General features: G+C 41.6%; 1 protein-coding gene across 1 annotated transcript in view; it reads left to right on the forward strand.

The window, feature by feature from the left end:
• Positions 1 to 2,665: 2,665 nt before the first annotated feature.
• The window catches only part of LOC142568174 (uncharacterized), a 40,804-nt gene continuing 31,397 nt past the window's right edge, over positions 2,666 to 12,072 (forward strand). Inside the window, exon 1 of the mRNA XM_075678234.1 lies at positions 2,666 to 2,922. Within this exon, the coding sequence (XP_075534349.1) occupies positions 2,680 to 2,922 (243 nt within the window). The 5' untranslated portion in view covers positions 2,666 to 2,679. The remainder of the gene's footprint in view (positions 2,923 to 12,072) is intronic.

The raw sequence follows: 12,072 nt of genomic DNA on the forward strand, positions 1-12,072 counted from the left end.
ACTGAATATAGCCACATACGCGTGACTTCATGATTTTCTGCCGTCTTCTATTTTATTTTTTAGCAAGAGTAGGTTAGGAGAGTAACCGACGTGTCATACAACAGCAATACATCGACACCAATTGGTATAACCTAACACGAACAGACGTGCAGCACAATGCCGAAGACAAAGATTGGGTGTGGACGTCTGTATGCACACGTAATTTTTCGGAAATGTTACTACGTCTTTATAATAGCCCTTACAGGGTACTTCGCCGGTTAAGTTGTTTAAATTACGAGGTAATTTGTAGAGGTAAAGTGTGCTTCGCGACGCAGGACTCTCCCAGATGTCATACACGTAGTACGAATGAAACGTTCCTATGGAAGGCATTGCGTAACAGAACGACGAAACTGAGTTCTGTTATTGGTCTCTGCAGGCCTTCCCTATCGGTACGAAGTTTCATCGGGGGGCGGCAAATGCCGCCAGCAGTTGTAGAACCAAAAGAAACCCGCCGCGTCTTGTGTCCCAAAGAGACGTACTACTACAGGCACCAAGCAAGGTACCGGAAAGCGATGCTGGGCAGCGCGTGCCACCATACCACATGCTTCAGGTTCGGCACCTTGTGCGCGACATCCAGACGACTATATATAAACGTGATCTAGACGAGGTTCACGTTCTCGTGACGCCGGCGGCAAAAAGGACGTTCGACGTCCGCTGCCAAGGTCTGTGAGTGGCGGCGCTGGCTAACTCTCCCAGGGTTCTACGAGGACGATAAATACCCAAGAAAGAGGATGGGGAAACCGCGCCGTCGGTAGCTCAATTGGTAAAGCATCGCACGCGAACTGCGAAGGTTGTGGGTTCGGTTTCCACCTGCAGCAGGTTGTTTCTTCATCCACTTTAATTTCCATTATTTTATCGTTGCTTTATTTCATTTATTAAGCACAAGTAATTTCCCCTATATTGTCCTTGGTGTCAGTGTTTGTTGGTTTCTTATGATATAACTATATATATACATATATATATATATATATGTATATATATATATATATGTGTGTGTGTGTGTGTGTGTGTGTGTGTGTGTGTGTGTGTGCGTGTGCGTGCGTGCGTGCATGCGTGCGTACCTTGGCCTGTAGGCAATGAACGGTGTGCTTTAATAATGGTAACCTCCTGCAAATCCGAATATATACACACTACAACCAACTGCATACCGTGCTGGCTCGCTGAAATTCTTTAGCCCCAGGTTTGTCAATTCACTGCGGCCGCCACCGCTGCATTGTAGGACTGCTTAATGCAGAAGCGACAACCTATTTTGCCGGTGGTTCGCTGCAGCTGTAACATGCCTAAGACGAAAAAAAAAAACATTTGCCTCATTATAAAGTTATTCAGCCTAAATTGCGATACAAAGTTTTATTTGCCTCTGATAAGGGACTGTGCTGTATGTAGACAGGTTCCTGTGTCCCGCAGTTTGCGGCCTCTAAAGCAAGAAAATTGCATGGTGGGATTTGAGCCAGAAAACCCTAACAGTGAAACAATGTCATGTTTAACCTATTAGGCCTCAAGCGCATTTCTTGCACTACATTATCACAACCCTATTATACTTCCTCTAACGTGCAGCTACCGCTTTGAGTGTGAGGCGTCACACAGCGACATGTTTCTTCCTATGATCTAGCGCGTGCTGGTTTCCCCAATTCTTGCATTTGAGGCACTATTCTTGCAGTTAGCACTATGAGATAATTTATGTCATTTCAGCACCTTAGGAACTGTCTATTTTACACATTGCAATTCCTTAAGAATCGTTGCTCGTCGTTACAGTACAGACTTTAAAATGCCCCTTCCGGAGTAAAATAACGACGCCGTCATGTCATCCTTTTCACTGTCTTTCTAAAGCCATCATCATCAATATTGTCATGCTGTCGCTGCCCGATTGTCATCACACAGGCGAGACGAGCAGGATGGTTCACTTGATGATGAGGGTCGCTCTTGGCAACCCCTTCGAAACAGTGCGGCGACAAATACTCGCCCACCTGCTTGAGCTAATCAATTATTATGCGCATGCGTAGCAGTCTAGCATTTTGCCTATCTGTCCTTGATATTTCTCGCCTAATTAAAACCTATTGTCTATATTTTACAGCTACCTATAATTCCAGCGACTCCGGTTATATCAATTTCTTCTTTCTTTCCCCCAATGCACTAAATGTATTTTGCTTATCTGGACTGCTGACTAGTTAATGCTTCGATTCACTGCGCGGCGAAGTTGCGCCAACTGCTGGCACACTGCAGAATCGCAAGCTATGCTATAGACATCTAGTTACACACGAAATGCTTCCCGTAACATTGATCCCCAAGGTGCGTGCAATCTTCATAATTTCTTGCATTCAGATTATTAATAAGAATGATGTTTTCAGAACCGAAGTCATTCTTTATCGAGCTACTAATGTGTAATATGTAACTGAAGATACAGAAATAAGTTCCAGAGCAGAAAGCTGTAAGGGGACCTCCCGTCAGGTAGCAGAAAAATTAACATTATTAGGCTGCGTGGTAGAAATAACATTAAAAATAAATAATGAACGAAAAAAGTGAACCATGTGAAAGAATATCGTTCACACAGATATAATACAATATATTACCAACAAAGCAAACTTTGGGAGCGGCGGCACCAACACGACAATGTCGTATAGACACGTTTGGATTGCCTTACAGATGCTGCCGCTAATCGCCAGTGCCGTATCAACCAGCAACGACAGTCCACTTCAGCCCGATTCATCATGGCTTCAAGCAGGCGATGGTGACGTTCTCGGGATGAGCCAATGGAACCTTCCAGGCGGGAGCACGTCATCGACCGGCACCGAGCATATAAGGCACAACCCGTACATGACTGCCTTCAGTGGGAGCGGCGGCACCACAACGACAATGTCGTTTAGACACGTTTGGATTGCCTTGCAGGTTCGTTACTACTCCTATGTTTCGCAGTTACGATCAAACTGTTTGTGCCTTGTTGTGCTGCCGCTCCCAGTGAAGTGGCGTGATGTTTTGCACGTGCTATGGTCGCACCTGGAACTTCTTTTGGCCGGGGACATAGAAAGCAACCCGGGTCCTCCTATTGAAGAAATGCTTCAAAAAATCTTGGAAAAACAAACGCTACTAGAAGCACGGCTGACGCATGTTGAAGGGAAGCTTGATTTACTTGCCGAGCAAGGTGTGAAATTGGCAAATATCGAGGCTGCTGTTAAAACTCTCGAAAGCACTGTTCAGCGTCAACAACAAAAAATTTGAGATATTGAAGACAGAGCCTGGCGTAACAATATGATTGTGTTTGGTGTAAAGGAAAGTGTTAACGAGACGCGAGAAGACTTAGAACATAAGGTCATCAGGGACATATTTTTCACACGGCTTGGTGTCAAACCGACGTCTGTCGAAAGAATTCACAGACTTGGTAAAAGAAAAGATGACCGTGATTGACCCGTTATTTTACGCTTGTACGACTACAATGAAAAAAAAACAGCTATCTTCAAAAACTGTAAGAAACTGAAAGGCACGAGGATAAGCATCGCTGACGACTACTCGTACGAAACGCTTCAAAAAAGAAAGTTGCTCTGGCAGTCGGCTAAAACTGATAAAAATGAAGGATCTAAGGTAAGGCTTGTTCATGACAAGCTTTTCATTAACTAAATCCTCTACACATGGGACGCCCAGTCTAACTGTAGGGTGAGGATGCGCAGTAACGCCGAAGCGGGCCCCCGTGGCCAAGACTGACAAAGAAAGGAGCATGAACTCAGGCTGATAAACGTAAATGCTCGCAGCATTGTGAAAAAGGTTGACGAACTTGAATGCGTGTCGCTATTAGATGATCCACATATATTAGCAATAACTGAAACCTGGCTGCATGAGGGTATCGCGGACGATGAAGTTTTTCCCGGCGCATCTAACGTCCTGCGTACAGATAGGGCGTCGAGAGGCGGGAGCGTTGCACTGTTAGTTAAAAAATCACTTAGATATGTAGTTCTGCCATCAATTTATGCGCATGAAAGCGTGTGGTGTAAGTTCTTTTTTCATCATTTTGCGTTGGCTATCGGTGTAATTTATAGACCCCCGGGAAGCCTTATTGAGTTCGTTGAGAAGATTGATCAGCATTTAACAACAATAACTACAGATAGAAGTAAAGTTATTTTGATGGTTGATTTCAACTTACCGGGAGTAAATTGGGATGCAAGAATCCCTGGGACACTTGAGAGGCCACGTGCGGAACTTATGCTGGAAGTCATGGTGAAACATGGCTTGGTTAGAGTGGTCGAGAAACCTACGCGATTTCAAGGAAATTCCAGCGCCCTTTTAGACCTCTTATTCGTATCGGAGAGTATATTTGAATATAATACTGAAGTGGGGGGTGGACGGAATCTCGGACCATAAGGTGGTTGTAGCCACTCTAAAGAATATAAAATGTTTAAATAAAAACCGGATAGCTCATGTCTATAATTTTAACCGAGCCGATGATACGGCCGTCTTAGATTATTTAGAATTGGCTTTAGACCGTATGCCGGAAGAAAATGATGTAGATAAATTATGGAGGTATTTTACAGAAGTGGTGACCCGTTTATCATCTCTCTTTGTCCCAAAAAGAGCTAAGCGTTTACATAAAAGCAATCCATGGGTTTCTCGTGAGTTAATACATTTAAAACGTCAGCTACGTCGTGCGCGGCAACGAAAACCGAAAAATCCCGAGAGAATATCGGCCCTTAGCACTCAAGTTCGTCAGAAATTAAGAGCGTCTAAAACGTCGTTTTTTGCTACAACACTGACTAATTACCTTAAAACATCACCTCAAAAATTTTGGCGTTACGTTGCCCGATCAAAGCCTTCAATCAATGAAATAGTTGTTAATGATACCGTGTGCAACAATCCGCAAATTATTGCCCAAGAATTCAACACTTTTTTCGGTTCTGTATTCAGCCGAAGAGATGAGAGTGCTGCAATAGATTTAGAATGCGAGGACCATACTAATGATAGCATTTTTATCTCTAAAGAAGGTATAGTCGACATGTTGCTAAAATTGGACGTAGAAAAGTCTCCTGGTCCTGACAAAATACCGAATGAGTATTTAAAGCGATACTGTGAATGGATTGCATGCTTCTTGGTTAAAATCTTTTCTCTGTCATTAATAAATGGTGCATTACCAAGTCAATGGTTATTAGCGAGGATTGTGCCTGTTTATAAGGCTGGAGACAGGCTAGACATTAGGAACTACCGTCCGATTTCCATAACCTGTACGGCTTGCAAAATCTTAGAACACATAATTAGTAAACAGTTAGTAGAATATATTGAAAACAATAACATCTTTTACAACAAACAACATGGTTTTCGAAGGCGTCTGTCAACTGTCACGCAATTATTTGAAACGATACACAGTTTTGCAGAAGCCCTTAATTGTCGCGAACAAATTGATGTCATCGCTCTGGATTTATCAAAGGCATTTGATAGGGTTAGCCATAGCAACCTAATTGAAAAGCTTTATGGGTATAATGTAAATTCAAAAATTATTAAGTGGATTCAGGCCTACTTACACAACAGACAACAGTTTGTTGAAATAGATGGCGAGTGCTCCTCTTTCCTTCCTGTATCATCAGGTGTACCTCAGGGCTCGGTCTTGGGTCCAATTTTGTTCCTACTGTATATTAATGATATAGCAGCTGATGTACATCCTATGATTGAAGTGTGGTTGTTTGCCGATGACTGCCTCTTGTTTTGTCGCGTTAAACGTGTTTCTGATCAAGAACGACTAAATGATGCTTTATGTCGAATTTATAACTGGTGTGAAAAATGGCATATGCAAATCAATTTTGATAAATTTGTTTGCATGACAGTTACGAATAAGAAAACTCCGTTGATGTTTTCGTATGCTGTAAATAACAATGTCATTAAGCGTTCCACAAAGCTGAAATATCTTGGCGCAACTATCACTAGTAACCTCAACTGGAATGAACACGTCGAAAAAATATGTGGATCAGCCCAGCGCAAGCTTGGTTTGTTACGGCGTAAATTGAGAGATGCTGCACCAGATATTAAACTTAAGGCATACACTACCATTGTTAGACCAAATTTAGAGTATGCTTGCATAATTTGGGACCCTCATCAACAATACATAACAGATAAATTAGAGTGCATTCAGCGAATGGCGGTTAGGTTTATTTTTTCTGATTACGACAAAACGCACTCAGTAACCTCCATGCTCGCCAGGGCTGGTCTCATTACGTTGGCTGTGCGCAGGAAAATCGCGCGCCTTAAGTTTTTATATCAGCTCTATCACAATAAGCTGAACCTGAATTTTAGTTTGTATTTGAAGCCTCCTGGAAGGGTTTCACCACGAACTAACCACAATCACGCTATAATGCCTTATGTGCCGAGAGTTGATGTCTTTAAGCACTCTTTCATTGTCAAGACAATTGTTGAGTGGAATAAATTGAATTCTTGTGTGTTTCCGAGCAATAACAGGGTTGACTGTGTTGAAGAAAACTTCACTGCGTTCTTTGCGTGGGCTTTGTGCTCTGTATTCCCACCCTGTAACAGCCCGGCAGGGCTCACCAGTATTGGAAATAAAATAAATAAATAAAATAAGTGTCTTAAGAGTTATCTCTCACGTAGACCGGCACGTGTACCCGACTGACACGTGGTGATACCATTCCAGAGCTCGCGCAGAAGAGGTCAGTGCTCCCTTCAGTTTATTGTCGGCGTTCGTGTTGTCCACTTCTCTACTCTTGTGTCTTGTCTGCACGCCTCACCTTTTTTGCATAATAGATAACGTCATTCCAGTTCGCGAACTGGATTGTTCAGAAAGGCTGCCATTAATTTCAAGACAAGTCGAAACACGTATTCACATAGTCAAGAATATCAGTAATTACCTTTCCAATTAATTGCTTTACGGCACTATTAGATTAACGAGCTTTAGTCGATAAGCTCAAAAGGCGTATCCACTTGTATTGAATATCCAGTATAACACCAGTTTGCAGATAAGCGTCGTCACAATCGCTCTAAATATTCACTGCTGTTCCAGTTACTTTTTAAGCAAACTCTTGTTTTGTTCTTGGGGGGGGGGGGGGGGCTGAAGTACAGAAGTAACTGGAACACCCATGCTTTTCCGCAACACTCGAAACAGGTGTCACTCTGGAGCATAAATTCAAGTGAAAAATTCTTGCAAGCTCACTGCCTACAATTCGTAAATTGCAATCTGCCGTAAAGTAAATATTCAAAGTTAATTAGCAAATTCTTGTAAATTAGTTGAATATGTGTTTCGATTTCACGGGCTACTCGCGTCCGATTCTTTCAATAATCCACCTGAATAACAAGAATTATGCTACCTGCCAAAGAAAAGTTTTAAAAATTCCGAGTCACTTAAAAGTATCACCCTGCAGTGTATAATATTATAGCCAAGTGCACGATGTTGCGATGAGGGAGCTTCACTGAAAAGCTTCTTACTTTTGCGTCGTTTTATTTATGGCCTGTCTGTAGATAGGATTTCTTCCTTATATCGATCGTCATTGGTAACACTGTAAGCGTGTAATCATGTGCTATCGCTGTAATTTACACTCTTGATAATATAAATAGCATGAGTCATGAAATATTTGCTGCAAGGACGTAAGGAGACTGCTAGAACTCAGAATCAGACCCATAGCGTCTGCTAAAATTATCAGCCAGATACTCGATGCGTGTGAGCATGATGCTTCGCGTAGAAAATGTGTTTAAGATATTTCATCGCAAATAAATCAAAATGTAACATGCTAGGCTGAATTTCGTCTGCAAGGGCAAGTCAACCAGCTGGTTTTATAACCAACGTGGCTTTTATTATGTCGTTGGCATTCAGAAAATTTTGTTTTTTGTGTTTAGAAGAAAATTTTGCGTATAGAAGAAAATGTGCAACAGTAATACAAACATCCGTATCATTCGCCACTCTTTCGGCGATATCATTATTCAGACAAACAAAGCTGTCACAGCGTTAAAGGCATGGTGGGGCATTAAAGACAATATTTACATAAAATACATAAATGAATGCTTAAGTGTTATTATTTCTTGTTCACACGTTTGAAACAAAAACAGGAAACGGCAGTCTTTTTAATACAGTTTAGTAAATGACTTACTTTCATCAATAAGGCGAGGCGGCTCACTGTTGCATTATTAAGTATTTATTTTCTGAGTCAGAAGGAGCCCTTCACATCCCATTATCATTCTCACACCCTGCCATATCAGCCATCAACTATGTCTAAACTGCGTCTTCTAGGTTGTGGTCACTTCAACATAAAAAACATAATTCACGGCAGTTATCTAGCCCTGGCCATAATGCTCCTGTAACGGACTTTTTGTTTAGTATACCTTATCATTTACAATTTAAATATGCAAGAAATGTTATTTGCGCACAACTTGAAACGAGGACTAGGAAATAACAGATACAAGTGCACGTGTGTGGTATGTGTGCTTTATGGTTGGAATAATGCTTGCAAAAATTGCAGCGCAGCTAGAGTGCTTTAGATTGCTGTTTAGTGGCCGGTGTTCTTTGTGTGTGCGTGTGTGTGCCTGCGTCAAGAACTATCGAAGTATGTAGAAGCAATGTCGAGGTTTGCTTGAGTTACGGCTATACAGCCCTTTCAAATGTCTCTTTAGCAAAGAAGATGTGAATTTAGTCTGCAAAGCAAGTGGCCAAAAGCGTTTCTGTCGGCAATTTGCGAGGGCCTCGTTCTAGACAATGAAGTCTGTTCTTTCATCTGAAAGGGCCCTCGCCTATACGGGCCTAACGGTTATGACGAGGGGGGGGGGCGGTTGTAGGTTTTGAGTCTGTTCCTATGAAAGCAGTTACGAAAGCAGAATTTTAATGTTTCTTAAAGCAAATATTATAAAAAGTTATTGATGGTTCGCCCTGGAACTGCGCGTTCGTCAGCCTAATAGAGGTTAGCGTTAATTGTGTGTTTAGACTACACAATTATTTTGTAGTGTAGCACCCTCACGATACTTTTCTCAGTTTGGTCTAACTTTAAGTTTTAAAGGTGTGCGCAAGTGTTGCATTGTTTCCTTAAGAAACCAGATAAAAATTTTCAATATTAAACGTGAAGGTTTTTCGCAGAAGTTTGTAGCTGAATTTTGACCCCACACCTCCTGATAACAGAACGCCTAATGTAGTTTTCTGGATTTGCGTACAATTTCAAAGAAGTTTAGATTCTTTTACATAAATATTGTGCAGTATTGCTCTCTAATATGAGAAATGTGACTCCCCACAATTTTCTCCCCCCAATATTCAGAGTGATGAAACGAACCAAAATAATTTACCGGACCTCTACATCAATATTTTCCTGGTCCTCCCTTCGCTGCGCACAAGTCGTGGACATCACATCAGGCTACTTTTCGCAGATTTAGAAGAAAAATGATCATATATAATTAAAAATGTGTTCTTTTCTCTCTTTTCGTTAAGAATACAAGTGCACAAGTGTTTTTGCGTTCAGTAACACATCGATCTTCCATATGAATTTTAATTATCCGCCTATTTCTGTGTGAAGCCAATCTTTTTGAGCCATTTGCTACAATTCATAATTATGCGTCTAGAGGTATCAACAGTTCATCATGCAGAAAGTTCGGCACATTGTCTGATTCAATGTCTAACTAAAAACTAACACTTTGAACACGACTGCAGCAATATATTGGTTATATTTCCGAGGTGAGTGCCCAACACCGGAATTTATGCGAGCACTGCATCAGAAAGTTCACATATACGTCTGCCAACCTTTCCCTGCTAGCAATAATTCATGACTTTCACGGGAAAACTTTGGTATGCTTTGTAACCACTAAACTATTAGGAACATCATGGCTTAAATATATCAAGGATGTAGCCCCCTATATAGAAATAGGTGCTTGGGCATTTTTGACACATTAGCAGTAAAATAACATACGTGATAATTGAATCTGTATAGTAGCGCCTTTATGGCCTTAGCAGCTCATATTGAGACTGGGTGAGATAACTTACATGTGACTTAATACAAAACCTTTACACTACAACATCTGACACTCTTCATTTCAGGCGCACTATGTTTCACGAATGCATCATACATATTAAAGCGCATCTATACCTTAAAGGGACACTAAAGTGAAAAATGATTTCTTCTGCATCAGTAAATTACCGTTATAAAACACCAAAAGCACTACTCTTACAACAATAAGACGTTTGGTAAGCCAGAAAAAGGGCAAGAACGAAATACGGGTGGCGACGCCTACTTAAGTTCCTGCACCTGGGGGCTGTGACGTCTTGGATTTTGATGGCATCTTCAAGGGGCTACTAATTATATATAGCGGTACAGATTGACTACATTGTGTTCTAAATGAACCAAATATTAAGCATGGCAAGTTTCGGGAACCTTTATTAAGCCAACGCGGCCCAAATGTGAAAACATACTTTGGAATCCCTGACGTCACGCTGACATACCGGCACTGCGCTTTCGGCGTGAAATTCAAATACTGATACTTGGACCTTCATTTTATCATCTAATAATCAAACTATCTTTTTTTTTAAATTACTGCCTGCGTGGTTCTCAAACAACGCTTCATTAGTCTAAATTGCATTATTGTTTCGCTTTAGGTCCCATTAAGGTCTGTTTCTGCAGCGCCAGATTGTAGCGCAGGTTAGCCATTTACAAAAATGCTACTTTGATAAAGACATCTATGCCTCTACTGCAGGTTTCCAGTGGAACCCTATAAGTTCTTAATTCGCTTTGCGTAATCAATACTCCTCCAAACGACGATAATAGATTCACATGGCAACCTCTCAACCCTACTATATCACGGGAATATTAGAAGGCTGATAACACTTTGCCGAGAAGAAGCTAAACTTGAAAACGCGAACACGCTTTGAGTTACGCGAGGAGAGAACAAGCACAAATTGACAGGCACAAGAACGACTGACAGAACTTCTAACGAATAATCATATAGTTAGCGCGAGTACATTATCTTCAAGTGAATGGTAAGTGGAATAAATGAAGCTCAGCATGTCGTCTAATGGACCCATCGGTTATCGGGTGCCTAGCCATGCACCAAATGGCTTTCGAGAAAGACCAATCACCATAAATTTCGGTTTTCTTGCGAGACAATTAGTATACCGTCTGAAAAAGACCAATCAGGAAGCCGTGGGTTGACGGATTTCAGCGCCTTTACATGTCGAGAGCGTGCAACAAGATGATCTACCCTATAGGTGCCTCCAGTGCATAGATGGTGAAAGAACTGCGAACGACAAATTAATTGTATGTTATTAAAGTCTTCGCAATCCTTCGCAATCCGCACTGTATAAATCAACACGCATACATGTTCATCGAAAAGGAGCGCGCTCATAAAGCAAGGCAAAACGTTTCGAAGCAGTATCACAATTGCTCCTATTTCGGAGAATTACGTAGAAGCCGCAAGTTCATACCTCATAAGATTTGTTATAAGTGCTTTCCAAAATTACTAATCTTATTTGCATTTAGAATGTAACAGACATGAATACATCATCGAAAAAAATTTATGTGGACTGCGATTACACTATAAGCGAGGAGAAATATGTCAAATAAGCATGCGGGAAGACACATTTCCATACTATGTATAGAGTCTATAATAGCTTTAAATGTTTCTATTTTTAATGTGTGCGTAGTGGTTTCTCAATAGGCACTAAAGCACTTATTGCGGCACCAATGGCAACCAATATGACCGTAACGTCCGAAGAGCGAAGCATTCAAAGCTATATCAAAGTTTAGCGTGGTGGTGAACGTAGTCGGAGAGTGTTCTAACATTGCGCGGAGGGAACATATTGACGCGATGACCCGACAGCTGCTTCTGCGCCGCAGGAGCGGCACGCTGCTTCTAGCCGTCTCCCTACGCTGGCACAATCAGAAGTGGTGGCAACGGCCTTGGAGGCAGAGCACCTCCTTGGAGCATGAATTGAGACCGAAGAAATAAAGTCGACATTCGTACCTTGTAGTTTGGTGTCCAGTTTACTCAGAACAGCCGTGCTCCACGTTGCACACAGCTGCAAAGCAGGGATGCTATCCTCCACTTGGCGTCATAATTTTTGTAGGCAAATGCACTGTGAATCTG

This window comes from Dermacentor variabilis, unplaced genomic scaffold, assembly GCF_050947875.1.
Source record: "Dermacentor variabilis isolate Ectoservices unplaced genomic scaffold, ASM5094787v1 scaffold_17, whole genome shotgun sequence".
In the NCBI taxonomy this organism is placed as follows: domain Eukaryota; kingdom Metazoa; phylum Arthropoda; class Arachnida; order Ixodida; family Ixodidae; genus Dermacentor; species Dermacentor variabilis.